At 43.5% G+C, this 15,938-nt stretch overlaps 1 protein-coding gene across 1 annotated transcript; it reads right to left on the bottom strand.

Annotated features, from left to right (window-relative positions):
• Nucleotides 1–298: 298 nt before the first annotated feature.
• Nucleotides 299–1,740, bottom strand: LOC119270958 (protein NEN4-like). The gene has a single exon (XM_037552949.1). The coding sequence runs from the start codon at nucleotides 1,424–1,426 to the stop codon at nucleotides 569–571; it is 858 nt and encodes a 285-aa protein (XP_037408846.1). The 5' UTR covers nucleotides 1,427–1,740; the 3' UTR covers nucleotides 299–568.
• Between the last annotated feature and the right edge of the window lie 14,198 nt (nucleotides 1,741–15,938).

Here is a 15,938-nt window from a genome sequence, read left to right as displayed (position 1 = left end):
TTCTCTAAGATAGATGGTAGGGCAGCCTGCCAACGAGCTCCTTCCTTCTCTTTCTTCCCCTCTGGACTTCCTTCGGCGAATTTCTCCGCCCATGTCAAAATCGAATGACCCATTAACTAATGTCAGTCGATTGACGTTTCGCTAATGGGTTAGCGTAAACAAAGTCGGAAGATTTGGTCATTTGCCCCTCTTTACTTGGTGTAATTAGACTATACTAATTGCCATGTTTACATTTTCTTATCTTTTTTATTTTTTGTACAGCTTTGCAATAAAATGAATGCATTTTCTTATATTTTGTACAGATTTACAATAGAGGTGGGTACAACTATGGGTTACAATGCTCCAGCTGAGACTTACGGGCCATTTATACAATTGCAAATGAATGAAATGTGCGTTGCGTTTTTACAACAACGAGAAGGTGGTTAACAACGTACATATATCTAATTAGACCTTGGGTAAATATGAACACGGCTACCTAGCTAGCTAGCTAGAATGGTTATTTGTACCTTTCCATTTCCATCTACAAATTAATGAATGCAAATTTGTATGGAAGCAATTAGTCGACGGATCATCTCACGATGGCCCGGGAGTGCCTAAGGACCATGCTGAACGGCGGCGTCGTCATTGGCCGGCGCACTCTCCGAGCACCACCGCTAGTCGTGGCCGTCGCCGCTCCCCTCGCTGCCGCCACCACCTTCCCCGTGCTGTCCCTCTTGCACGACGACCTCCCGTTCACCTTCAGAACCGCGGCGGCAGGAGGAGGACGAGGAGGAGTCGCGGGCGCCGTCGTGGTAGAAGACGTCGCGGCCCTGCGCCTGGTGACGGCGCCGTCGTCGGCGCCGGGGAGCACGCCGGCGGGGAGGTTGGACTCGAGCATGAGCACGGCGGCGCAGTGCTTGAGCACCTCGAGGTTCATGCGCACGTCGTCGAGGCTGCGGTGCGTCTGCTTCCCGATCCCGAAGTAGGCGGCCAGGGTGGCCATCTTGAGGTCCCCGGCGCGGCGGCCGAACCCCTGGGCGAGCACGTTGAGGGAGTCGACGACGGCCACGGGCTCCGGCGCTGCGCGGCCGGCCGCCGCGAAGGCCTCGCGGACGCGGTGGCAGTCGAAGCGGCGGATGTTGTGGCCCGCCCAGACGCGGCCGTCGAGGAGCGCGAAGATGTCGTCGGCCACGTCGGCGAAGGGCGGCGCGGCGCGGAACGCGGCGGAGAGGGAGGGGTCGCCCGAGAAGCGCCTGGAGACGGCGGAGGGGTCCCCCGGGCGGATGAGGGTGGAGTAGCTGGCGAGCTCGACGAGGCGGCGCGGGCAGACGAGGATGGCGCCGAACTCCAACAGCCACCACTGGCCGGACGAGTCGGAGGGCGACGGCGCCGCCGCCGTCTCCACGTCGAAGAACACCATCTCCTCCTTGGCGGCCTCCGTCGCCATTAGCTAGGTACGCACGTAGGGTGGTTTCTTCTTCTTGGCTGGCTTTGCTGGGATCGTGGTTGGTTTCTTGGCGAACGAGCGAGCGAACGATCTCTTGCGTCGTGAGCTTCCTTGATTTGTGGGTTGTGACAGTGATTCGTGTATATAGGATTTGGCAAATGGTTCATGGACGAGGGGGGCGGCCGGAGGAGAATATTTGTTGCTTGGTTTGGACGGCGGCGTAGGGTTTCGTTTGGATGGAGAAGACTCGACGGGAGGAGCAAAGCAAGGAGGCGAGTCTTCCAATGGTGCAAGCAAAGCGACTCGATCGAGCTCCTCTCCTTCTGAGGAAGAAAACGAAGGCTACCTCGAGATCACAACGACTCGATGAGAGGAGCACGGGAGACTCGGGATGCGTGCATGGCGGCGGCGGCAGATAGCGTGCACGTATGGATGGGATGGGAGATTCCAAGTTTCACAAGCATGCAACTAGGAATGAGCAAGTCAAGCTAGCTTTTGTTGGAGCTAGCAACACCTACGGCACTAACCATCTGCCGGTTACGTCCTCGATCGAGCGGGTTCTCCACCGCTAGCCCTTAGACTCCCTCTCCCTCGCCATCGCTGGAGGAGGCCGCTGCCGGTCGAAACCTACGAATATGTGCCTCCTAACGTGAGTAAAAACTCATGATCCAGCCTCTAAGGTCAAGTACTCGAACGCTGGATAAGGCTTTTAGGGAAGGTATGACCACTTTGGTTATACTATCCGGTAACATCGTACTCCTTTCGTCTCATAATATAAGAGCACTTTTGACATTTTGCTTGAGCCTCGAACCTTGAGTGCCACGATCCTAGTTTGATTCTGTGTCACCGTGTGGGTCGACCGGGGTGAAAATGGTTCGAAAATCGCTACTATTCCACGTTTTATGTACGGTGAAAAGCTGTTGTCGATCGTCGGTAGAAGCAACAACGACTAGCCTTTGACCATTTCAAACGACACGTGTGTGTAGGCCTACGTACTTTAATTAAGTTTGCGGCGTGCGGATTCGTCGTACCGAGAGCCAGCATGAAGAAGATTACTGCACACAAACTAGCACCTGCTTAATTACCATCATGCATCGATCCGGTTACTAATATGAATACTTACTGTTGATTATAGATGCCATGACGGCACTTTAGCTTGCTCTCTCTTGGCGTGCGTGCATGGGTCACCGTTGGCCGCACGAACCAGCCAACAAGCAGCAGTAAATCTTCCTCCCACGTTTGGAATATCAACCCGGCACCAGAATTGAATTGTTTGAAATACCTATGAACCACTCTTTCCGTATCAAAAGATAAGACGTTTTTTGACACTGAAGGGAGTATCATAGATACATGTGTTGAGTGAGACTATCACATATATATATACTATCACCCGGTGGTAATTACCCCATATGTCTCATATACTACTATGTGGTACTATATATACTACTTTATCATTTTAAATATATTCATATACTATATATAAGATATTTCAAAGCAAGTTACATGAAAAAATTGCATATGAACCCATAGTTTTTGTTATATTTGTGAAATACGTACATATTTGTACGTAAAAAAGAGCATACTCAAAACATGGTATATACTACCTAAAAATTAGTATATATACTACCTAATCATTGTTATATACTACATACTACACGTACATACTCTTAATTTTGACAGATACTACATACAACATACAAAATGCAAGTGGTGGTAACTACCACTGCTTGTAGGAAACATTTGTCCTATATATATATATATATATATATATATATATATATATATATATATATATATATATATATGGACGCGACTAACCACCAGTCGACTGGTGGTTAGCGACAAATCCGCATGATCGAAAACCTGCGTTCCTCCCCGCGCGTGACCCACTTCGGCAGCGCCACCCACGACCCAGCCTTCTCTCACGAGGCCCACCGCGCGCAACGCATTGAGGCCCAAGACTGTTAGCACAACCCCTTTGGCCCACCTGCCCCCCTCCTGCACGTGACTTACCACCCCAAAACCTAGTTTCTTACCTCCATCGCAAGAAACATCCACCTGCCCCGATCAGTTCTCTCCTCTCTCCCCGACGCGCCTCCATCGCCGGCGACCTCCGCCCCAGATCTGATCCACCAAAAAAAAGGAAATCGCGAAAAACATCGCCAAAACACAAGGATTTGAGGGAGGACCCCGGTTTACCACAACAACATCACAGGGGTTACATCAGTTCGTCTCTATTTCGTCATAATCAGGCAAAGAAGAAAGGAGGTAAGTGATTCAACCTCTATACACCTGCTGCATTTGCATTTCATACCAATAAAATCAAATTCCTTGATTGTAAATTGAGTTACCACTCAAATTCAGTCAGGTTACCAACAAAAAAGATTGACTAAATTTTCCTCTTTTACAACCAAAAAGTTGGTAAAATTGGTCCATGTTCCTACCTACAGATTACATCATTGATTTACCTCATCATTAAGTTACGAACATAAACACATATAGGTTATCATCATCAATATGTCAAGCTATCTTTTTTGGAGCATGTTAGAAATACATATACGAATTTTCTCATTAAAACTGACATACCATCTCGAATGAATATAGATTACCAGAATGTGTGCATTGAGTAATCAGCATCCTTTAAGATTTATTCAACATAAAAAAGATCTCTTTCTTCCTTTTTATATTGAACAAACCCATGTCAGAACAAGTTATCATGCTAATTCATTACAAATTACCAGGAAAACTCAGAACCAAAGGTGCTAAAATCACTACAAGAATACCATGTGTTGATTTACATTGTTGCCACCAAACTTTTTTGATAAGAAATGATGTTCATGAAATGAGGTTGATAGAAACTATTGCTGTCATACTCCCATATGCTGGTTACTGCCAAAACGATACCTGTTATAAAAAAGAAGTAATGAGTGCATAAAAGGAAAAAAATATAGTTGTTGTGAAAAAATAATCAAAATTGCTTGTAAGTGTGGAAAATTAATGGATGCAATCATATGTGCTAGCAGGTGCTGCAACACAAGAAAATGGCGCATGACAACGGGGATAATGTGGATATCATTATGAGTGGTGTGGGGACAAACCAACAGTGTGAATATGCACACACACGGCAAGCTTTGGTTCTGCCAAAATAGATGAAGGTAAAATATTTACCATGCCACCACATTTTTGTACACAAACTTATTACCAATTGCAACTATCACCCTATGTTATTTACAACTATCACATTCACCATGAAACAGTTCATCAATCACGTAGCTTCATGCGCACAGGTTACCATGAATTTAGGTACAATTACCACACTTACTGCATACGAATTATCATGCAATCTGTATTACAATTGGAATTACATGCTTTCACTTTACAGATACAAAAAACATCTTAATGCATGCAAACTTTACCAAGCAACTGGAGTACAAGATACCACTAGTTTTGGCGTGCAGAAAATATAACACAAATTAACAACTTTCAATCACATTACAGGTGCTACATCTAGAAGCAACCCGGTGGTTCGAGAGACAAGCAAAGAACCGACTACTAGCAGCATAGGGGGGAGAGAAAGCTTCTTTGATCATTCAGTCAGCGAGCCGGCGAGTCCAGAAACAGGAGGAGAGAATGCTGAACAGGGAGACAAAAATACCGAGGCATACTGCACACCGAAACCTCCTGATGAAACGATGAAGTTTGATACTTTTGAGGAAGCTTATGAACACTACAGGCAATATGCACTGAGACATGGGTTTGGAATGAGACTGAAATACAGAAAAACAATTAAAGACAATACTGTAAGCAGAGTCCTCTTGGTTTGTGGGAAATACGGCAAGCCAAAAACAAACAAGGAGGAGATAGAGGATGTGCAGGACCCAAAAGGCATCGTGAAGAAGAGGAAAAGAGGGAAGGTTATGAGGTCGGGATGTTCGGCCCACCTTTACATCACCCACACGGATGCGTGGTGGAGAGTCAAATGCTTCAACGACGACCACAACCACCCTCTAATAAGAAAGCCGTCCTTGACAAAGTTCCTATCAACACATAGGAACATTCCAAAAGATGAGCAGGACTTCTTGAAGATATTGCACGGATGCAACATAGAGACAGCAAGACATATGCAACTAATGCAATGGTTCTACGGGAATCCTAAAGATGTACCATATACAACAAAGGACATCGCAAACCAGCAAGCTAAATTCTGGATGGAGTACCGCAATGCTGATGTGGGGAGCACAATCTCGTACTTCCAAGATATGAAGGCACAAGATCCAGATTTCTATTGAAGAATAAAGCTTGATGACGAGGACAGAGTGGAAAATTTATTCTGGATAGATGGTGCGTCGCGCAGGGCATATGCTAGATACAATGATGTCATCTCATTTGACACAACATACATGACAAACATGTACAAAATGCCATGTGCGCCCTTCATTGGCATTAATAACCATGGGCAGTCAATCCAATTTGGTTGTGGGTTTGTTCGAAACGAACTATCTGGTAACTTTGTGTGGCTGTTTAATGCATTCTTGCATGCAATGGGTGGAATTGCGCCAAAGAACGTAATAACAGATCAAGATTTTGCAATGAGGAGTGCTATTGATAAGGTGTTCATCGGGATAGTACACAGGAATTGCCGCTGGCATATAATGAAAAAGCACAAGAGAAGCTTGGAAAGCTGATGGCTGACAATGAGCCATTAAACAATGCATTCAAGGATTGTGTTGATAACAGCCTGGCTGGTATTTTACTTCCCACCCCTCACTAACTTAAAACACAGAAAAATGGGCACATAGAAAAATGGATTTAGATGCATGATAACAACAGTTACCATCTAACAAGGTGACAAGTTACCAGAGGATTATAGCAAAATTACCTATATTAATTGCTTTCTGTACTACCCCTATCATGTTCATGTTTGATGTACACATTTCAGTTGTTCACCCCACTACTTACAACAAAAACTTTTCAATCACCAGCTAGTGCTGATTGATATGAGTATCTTTTTGTTGCTAGTTAAAAATGATGCTTCTACTACACACACAGAGTGGTAATCGCTTTGGAAAAAAAACTTATCCTGTGTGCAAAGTACTTACCATGATGCTTGAACTAAAGTAACCAGGTGTGTGTGTGACAGAATTATCAACAACAGTGGTGTTCCCTAGTTACCAAATATGTTTGAACCAATGTTACCATCCTTCAAATACTTGATGTTACCATGTTTATGTTATGAATGCAGTTGAGGAGTTTGACCACAAGTCGTGGGTGATGATGGAAGCGTATGGCCAGACCGACAACGAGCATTTCCAATGGTTGTGGGAGAACAGGAAGTGTTGGGTCCCGGTATACTATATGCACGATTTTTTCCCATTCTTGCAGACCACGGCAAGAAGCGAGGGTTTTAACTCTGTGCTCAAGAAGTATGTCAACCCAAACAACTCACTGGTCGAATTCATGCAACAGTACACTGCGATACAGGAGAAGGTGATGGCTAGTGTGTCAAAAGAGCAGAGTGTACAAAGAAACTGAAATGTACTCGATGAATCCGCTGGAGATGCAGGTGCGGGGGCTGTACACACATAACTTGTTTTGCAAGTTCCAGGTAGAGATGAAGGTGAAATCATCATACAGATGCGACGCATTGGATGATGGTACTTTCAAGGTCAGCTCAGTGCGGGGGATAATACCAAAATATGGAGACAGGGACTACCATGTGCAAGCAAACATGGTTGAAGAGACATACTCGTGTAATTGCTGCAAGTTTGATCGTGACGGTCTACTGTGCACGCACGTACTACGAGTTATGGACCAAATTGGGGTATACGAGATACCTGAAAAGTACATCCTAAAGAGGTGGACCTGGGATCCAGAGGAGGATCTTATTCAACATGATTTCGAACAGCCAACAATTAAGAAGTCGATGCCAGAGGAGGGGAAAAGCGTCATGCGATACACGTCAATTCTTAAAGAATTTAAGGCATCGGCCAAAGACGCTTGCCTAACAGATGACGGGACCAGATTGGCAAGATAACACCTGTATAATTTCAAGGAGGAGCTTGAAACCCTGAAGAACAATCAACTTAAAAAAGCAAGAAGGGAAAAAGAAGAAGCAAAAGGATCGTTTCAAGGACAGCCAGATCCCTGCTCGATACCTGTGGGGCGGATGAATGAAGACAACCCCGTCACACAGCACCAAAACGCCCCCATGCAAGACATCCAGAGAAACCAGCCACACAGCAAACAAGTGCCACTAATGTGCAGCGACAAGAGAACACCGCCACACAATAAGAAAGTGCTACTAATGTGCAGCGAGAGGGTAACCCTGCCACACAGCAAGAAAGTGTGCGTGTGACGATACATGCTAGCAAAAACAATCATGCTTTTGTTATCCAGCCCCCACATCCTGATGCAGCTCCGTCCTCAAACACAAAGACTACAACAAAGGGGCGGCCAAAGTCAAAAAGAAAGCAATCAGGTTTTGAGATTGCAAAACCCAAGCCAAAAAGGAAATGTGGTGTGTGCAGGAGTCTGGAACATGACAAACGCACATGCAAATCTCCCCTAGCAAGATAAAAATGAAGAAGATGCTATTAAAAGGAAAGATGGTGGCTACAATTTTTTCATGGACCATAATGTGCAAGCTACAAGCCCCAATAACATTCTAGTTATCAGCATTGTATCATGGATTTATAATTGCTTTGTAATGCAAAAAGTGTATATCTATAATTTAAGCAAGCTATCAGCACCCTATTATGCCAGTTACCAGCAATGTATGATGAAATTGACATGGATTTGTAAATCCAATATTTTTATATCTACATTTTTTGAAGGCTACCAGCACTGCATTGTATTACTTATGAACAAAAAATTAGGCCTGCTTGCACTTCTAAAAATTGCTTATTAACAAAATATAATCACAATAGTGAATTTATCATATAGTCAGTGACTTCGGACTGTGTATACTATAGTAAAACAGCATGTCAACACTTTGCTCCATGGCATTGTCGATGACAGATTCATATAAAAAAGTTATCAACACACTTTGGTAGAAGTTATCACACAGTAGTAAAAAAAATATCACCTCATCACCCTTTGCTCCATGGCATTGTCGATGATAGATTCATATAAAAAAGTTATCAACACATTTTGGTAGAAGTTATCACATAGTAGTAAAAAAATATCACCTCATCACCCGCTGCCGAACAGATGATAACGCCACTGTTTGCATTTGTTTTGATAATGATCTAACCACTTGAATGTCATAATTTTCCGGAGAGCTGGAATTTGTTCCTGAGTTAAGGCTGGAACATTTTTGCCATCCCACACCTCAAGGTACGTGCAGGCAAAAAATCCGCAATCAATGCTGAAACATTTGTGATGAAAAAAACAACACAAAATCAGTTTAATTGGAGTTTCGCAACCAGGTCAATAAACAGGGATAAGAAACATATAGTGGGGTGTTAAAAAGAGAGTGAATAATCCACAACTAACCCATTATCCTGTTTGAACACATCAATGTACACAAGTTCATAGTCTTGAATCTGCTTATGCGAGTCCTTGTAATTTATCAACCAAGCTTTCTTTATAGCGTTCACGTATCTTGTCGCATGCTCGAGAAGAGAAGGACTATCTTGTTCACGCAATGAATCTAGAACTTCAAACCGCTTCGCCCTAAGATTTAGTGACAACACATACCAATGCTCGTCATCTGGACCGAGCCCAACTTTTGCAAAGCAGGGAATAGCAGCTGCAAAAAATTAAAAGGCAGTAAGCATAGAAGGAGTTGGAAAAGAAACAAAATTATCAAGATAACAAATGGTCATGAAATTCACATGGGAGGCAACTAGAAAAAGAAATTATCAAGGCAGAAAGGTCAAAGTTGCCAGTGTGCATGAAAGAGGTTATCATGACATGAAGAACAAAACAATATCCCCAGATAACAGTAAGTTACATGATATTAATAGGAAGTTACCAAGACACTAACTGTAAAGTTACCAGATCCAGCAAACATAACATACCTGATCCTGGTGACTAAGAATGTAAGACTTGTCCCGTCGAAAATATTTCAATACACACTTGGATTTGAAGTCTCCTATCGACAGATACACAGATAACATCCAAGGGAAGATGAGCCTGTTTGGCGTTTCCTTATACTGGAGAATGCGAACATGTAACTCGGCAATGCTGGTTGATAGTTGCCCAACTCCCTTCACACAATCGGCAAGCTCACTGAGGGTGACCCACCTACCATCAATGTCGATAACCCTAACACTACAAAAAACAAAAAAAGATTTAAAAAAATACATTTCAAAAAATGGCACTCAAGTAATGATTTATGTTAAAAAAATGAGAAAAAGGATGGAAACATACTCTTTAATCTTAGAGTTGGAATCAGTAATATGCTTGATAACTTCATTGTAAACATACTCTTCCTCCTCGCTCGGTGTGAGGGTGGCAAAAGGCGGGAGCAGGTATTTGGACGGGTGGGTGACCCTAACTTTCCGAATAAAGGATTTAGGGGTTGAACTGCGTACTAAATGCTCTGTGCGAGGTGGTAACTCTGGTGTAACAAATGTTGGACTTTGAGGGTTGTCTGGTAAAAACAGAAAAAACATAACTAAGCTGTATAATGTAACAAGCACATGACTAAAACAAAAAGTCAAAAAAAACAAATGAAAAACATGAGTTATCAGCAGATGGGGCAAGGAATTATCAAGTGATGGGTCAAAGCTTATCAACTGCCACATGTTTTGATTATCAAGTGGTGGTCCATAGTTGAAAAACAAAGAAAGGGGTTTGTGCAAGGGTTGCAATGTTCATGGAGCAGAAAAAGAAATCACCTATTTGAACATTAGATTTCCCTTTTAATGCTGGATTGTCATGCTCAAATTCTTCCCACCACATGAGAACCTCATCATCGTCAATCTCAACATCATACACTTGCACACGACCAGCTTTCGGTGTTACTTAAATAGAAAAAGAGCGATGAGGACATGAACAGTAGTGATAAACAAGATAAATTGTTGCAAAAAAACAAGTATTGAAAATTGAGACAAGATACACAAAGTTATCAGGAACACAATATAGAAGGTACCAGGTAATTTCAATGTGGATTACCAGCACACATGTATGGGCATTTTAAGGAACAAATTAGATATCACTGGTGCACAACGAGGAACAACTGTGATATCAAAAAATCATCATAACATGTAAAAAGAAGACCAAAAAGAATTGTATAGCCCATAATTGGTAAAGAATGCATATGTGGCTGGAGTTATGGTGTCAATGGTTCGTAAATTGTCAGGATTTGAACATTTGAGTTACCAAAATAGTGTCATATAGACTTATCAGAATAAGAGTACACACCTGCTACTAAAAGTGCAGTATTGTTTTGTAAGCATGACAATCGATTAAGGAAAATAAATAGGCAATGATAGGAGATGTACGTATCACGCGCCTACTAAAAGTCAGTAACGGATAACATCGGCTTTCGGAACTGACAAAGTTACCAGGGGGAAAGAGGATGGGGTTATCGTCTATGCTAGCATCGCACAAAAAATTGTAGCGGGCACAACAGAATTATATATTCCGGGTACTGAAAGCAGAGCTATTCAATTACATCACACAAAAGCATAGAAAGTAGTATTACATTCATCCATACACATGGAATGATAGCAAGTTCCAAACACATAAATAAAAAGAGCACATTGTGGACTTGAGCCGTTGGAGTTGCTTCAGTAGATGGTGGCACTTGTGGACTCGCACCAAAGATGGCATCAAGCCCAATAGAGCAACTGGGTGGCGTAAAATTACCATCGTATTCTCCAGCTCCAGGGGTGCTCGACTCCAACGTAGGGTCAACTACTACTTCAAACACCACAAGTAACACACAAATAAGAAAAAAAATGCATCAGGAAAACATGTAGAGGACATTGTATTTGTTAGTGCTAGAACATTAACTTGAGTTATCAAGGATTAAACAGAAAAGTTATCAACATAAGAAAGTTAAGTTACCAACCTATGCCAACAGGATTATGGGCATCATTCTCTTGACCTCCAGCTGTAGCCGTATCAATAGGCATATTGACTGGGGTACCTCCCACAACTTTCTCAGTGTCACGAACGGCTACAGCGGAAAAAGATTCAACACATCGTCAACATAAAACATCATAAAATACAAGAAACAAAAAAACAAAGGCAATGGCTAACAGAAATACCTTCACCTCCATCATGCACTATATTTGGGATGACTTCATTTTCACATTCAACAGCCACAGCCACGCTGGCGATATCTTCAACAACAACAGTAACAGTTGCCGCTGCAGCAAGCTGAAAAACAACATCATCATAAACACCAGCCGATATCGCCGCAACAGCATCAGATGCGCCCTTGCTAGATCCTGCTGCTTTTTCAGATGGAGATGTCACCATGGGTGATTCATCAAGATGGATAACTTCTGTTGCCTTCGATGACGTTGTCTGCGACAATGTTGCCCTTAGTTGTGGAGAGGATCTGGTCTTGGCGAATTTCACCTTTTTCACAGCAGTTTTATCTTTTGAACGACTGAAAAAATGGGTACACAAGGGTAGTAGTGAGATTACACATGTTGTCAAACCTAAGTTACCACATGTTTCAAACAAAAAAAAGATGCCACATACTTCATGTATAAGTAGCATCTAGGGAAAAAATTACAAAGTTATCAAAGACTATAAATATAAAGTTATCAAATGATATGAACGAAAAAACCAGCAATTAGTTTTGAATAACTGCAAACTAGAAAGGTATGTGAACACCTTTTTCCTGATACACTTGGTGAACCCTTTGCAGCAGCAACTTGTTACATAGGTGCATTAAATGAAAAAAATAACCAAATATTACAAGCACATACACCTATAAAGATTAGTAACTCTAAATTATTAGGGGGGCAAAGTTGAGTTATCAATGTTCATCAAAATAAGTTATCAGACAATAATAACAAAATAACCATCTTGCTGGTATGTGTAAAACAAAAATATAGTTTCAATGCACATGAGAACAGTATAGAAAATCAGAAAAGAACTACTGAACATAAACGAAAGTAAGAATGTGAATACCTTTTCACTGGTTCAATCCTTGAATCCTTAGCAGCAACAGATTGTTTGCTGGGTGCCCTGCAAAGGAAAAAAAAGCAAGTTAATTACCAGCATGAAATTACCCAAACTACCTTACTCAAACAACTGTGTTTACCATGTTGTTTCAGGCACATAATTGATAAAAAAGACCATGGAAATAATCATTCACCTGCGTGGGGCCTCCTTCCGCACGGTGGATAGTGGGACGGATACACCGGTTCCCATTTCAGCCACAGGTATACTATAACACCCCGGATGTAATTTACCTAATATGTAATCCAACTCTTATCGTTTCCGGCATTAAGTTATTTTATTTTCTCGGGTTCAGGTTTTTGTCTCCGTGTGTTGTTGTCGTTGTCATACAGCTCATATCATGTCATTATGTGCATTGCATTTGCATACATGTTCGTCTCATGCATCCGAGCATTTTCCCCGTTGTCCGTTTTGCATTCCGGCGCTCCATTCTCCTCCGGTGGTCATTTCTACCTTCTTCTCGTGTGTGGGGATTAAACATTTCCGAATAGGACCGAGACTTGCCAAGCGGCCTTGTTTTACTACCAGTAGACCGCCTGTCAAGTTTCGTACCATTTGGATTTCGTTTGATGCTCCAACGGTTAACCGAGGGATCGAAAAGGCCTCGTGTGTGTTGCAGCCCAACACCCCTCCATTTTGGCCCAAACCCACCAAAACCTTCTCCATCATCTAGAGCGTTCGATCACGATCGCTGGCCGAAAACCGCACCTCATTTGGACTCTGCTAACTCCCTCTATACCTATAAATACACCCCCTCCGAAATTCTCGGTTCCCCTCTCCCGAAAAACCCTAGATCCACTCCATCCGCCGCCGTCGGACAAAAATCGCCGGGCCGGACATTGTCCGACCCGCGCCGCCGCCGCCACGTGTCGCCATCCGAGTGGTCGGCCGCCCCTCCACCGCGCGGCCCGGGGAGCCCGTCGCCGGCCCCCGCGACCCGGATCCGCGGCGCCGCCCGCGCCTTCGCCCCGCCGCCGCCTTCACCCGCTCCGGCGAGCCCGAGCCGGTCCAGCCCCGCCCACGCCATCGCCGGAGTCCTCGCCGGCGCAAGCTCGCCGCCACCCGAGCTCGCCGGTCCGGCCCCGCGCCGCCCCGCGTCTTCCTCCTCGACGCCGCGCCGTCCACCGCTCCTCCTCGGCCACCACCTCGCCTCTCCGGCCGCCGTCCTCTACAGTAACTCCAGCGAGCTTCCCCGATGGTCCTCGGTTTCCGCGCCTCAGATCTAAGATCTGGAGTTTAGGGTTGACTTTTTCTCAGAAAAACCCTATTTATTTTGCCATGTTCATCGTGCCGTAACTTTGCATCCGTAGATCCGTTCTGGGCATATAGCATATCAAAATGTTCGTCTCAGAGAGCACATCATTTCCTCTCATTGCATCATTTTAAATTGAGTTCATCTTGACGCCCGAAATGCTGTTGGAAGAGTGCTATTTGAGATAATTGCCAGATCTGCTGCTCCAAATAGCTATTTGTCATTTTTACCATGATTATTGTGTGCATGATATGCCCATGAGCTCTACATGTGTTTTGTCATATGCTTTGTCATCTATCCAGAGGTGCCATCCATGTATTTTTGTGATGTGTGTGGTGACTAGCACAAGCTTGCAAAGTGGTGCATTCGTTAATGCTGATTTCAGGGACTTAGCAATTCCACTAAGTCCTTGATCTATTTTTATCAATATGCCATATGTTCATGTTGTTTCCTAGTGATCCGTGCCTCTTTTGAGGATGATCAGTAAGGATGTTTTGTTAATCTTGTAGTGCTCTATCCATCCATGCCTTTGTTTGCAATTATGGAGCACCCTAGCTTGAGTCAATCGAGCTCTACTTTTGCTATTTCGTGAATCTGGGCAGATTGTCTACTTGTTAGCGATTTTGCCGAGGATGTTGTAGTTGATCCGTGCATACTATGTTGTTGTTCTTGCCATGTCTAGCTTATATAATGTGTATTCTTGATGGGTGTATGCTTAGATTGTCATGCCTTGCTCTGTAGTGAGTGCATCGAGCTCGTAAACATGCCTACTTGATATCTGATTTGCATGCTCCAGTTTTTCACTAAGTCTGTGATCTGATTATGTTTTTGCCATGTTCACATGCTTGCAATTGTATTTTCTGATCCCTTTTGACTCAAGGTCACTAAGCGACTTTTGTTAAGCTCTTTGAGTAGCTCCACGGCATGCTTTACTTTGCCATGTTCAGGCCCTGTAGCATATAGTTTTCATGCTCCAAAGTGTGCTACCTAATCTGAAATTCCAGACAAGTGTTAATTTCACTAAATCTGAGATCTGTTTACCAATTGCACTTTTGCCATGCTTGTTTGAACCTGTTAATGAATAAATTGGCCGTAGCTCAGTGTTCATCTTTTCTTAAGCATTATGAATGGATCTCTGCCATGTATTTTGTTGCCATGTTTGAGTGTTGTAGCATGTTTGTCTTGTTGCATTTAGATGGTTACTTGCTGTTTATCGCAGACCGGTGTCATATTTGTTTTGCTTGCCATTTCCAAACCATGTCTCCGATTCCGGCGTTCCTTATATCGTTTTTCAAGTGAAATCACCTCACCTTTCTAGTGGCACACTTGGTTTCCCAAGTTGAGGCCAGGTTCATTCATCTCTTGTCAAATCTTGCATATGCATCACATATCACATCCCGCATAGCATACCATGTTTGCACCATGTTGTTTGAGCTTTGCATGTGGTTGATTGTGTCATTTTTGCTTGTTTGTCTTGTTTGGGTAGAGCCGGGAGACGAGTTCGCTAACAAGGAGCCCGTTGAGTTTGCTTTCGAGGATCCAGTCAACTCTGACAACTTTGCAGGCAAGATGATCATACCCTTGAAATCACTTCTATCTTTGCTTTGCTAGATGCTCGCTCTTTTGCTATGCCTATGCTACGATGCCTACCACTTGCTTATCATGCCTCCTAAATTGCCATGTCAAACCTCTAACCCACCATGTCCTAGCAAACTGTTGATTGGCTATGTTACCGCTTTGCTCAGCCCCTCTTATAGCGTTGCTAGTTGCAGGTGAAGATTGGAGACCGTTCCTTGTTGGAACATTATTTTCTGGTTGGGATATCATTACATTATCTTGTTATCTTAATGCATCTATATACTTGGTAAAGGGTGGAAGGCTCGGCCTCTCGCCTAGTGTTTTGTTCCACTCTTTCCGCCCTAGTTTCCGTCATATCGGTGTTATGTTCCCGGATTTTGCGTTCCTTACGTGGTTGGGTGATAACGGGAACCCCTTGATAGTTCGCCTTGAATAAAGCTCTTTCAGCAATGCCCAACCTTGGTTTTACCATTTTCCACCTAGCCTCTTTTTCCCTTGGGTTTCCAGAGCCCGAGGGTCATCTTATTTAAACCC

Source organism: Triticum dicoccoides, chromosome 3A (assembly GCF_002162155.2).
Source record: "Triticum dicoccoides isolate Atlit2015 ecotype Zavitan chromosome 3A, WEW_v2.0, whole genome shotgun sequence".
Taxonomy (NCBI): Eukaryota; Viridiplantae; Streptophyta; class Magnoliopsida; order Poales; family Poaceae; genus Triticum; species Triticum dicoccoides.
This window is presented reverse-complemented; position numbering and strand designations above follow the sequence as displayed.

Bases quoted from the DNA above. Each gene is read 5' to 3' on its own strand.
- LOC119270958 (XM_037552949.1), bottom strand. From the start codon at position 1,426: ATGGCGACGGAGGCCGCCAAGGAGGAGATGGTGTTCTTCGACGTGGAG.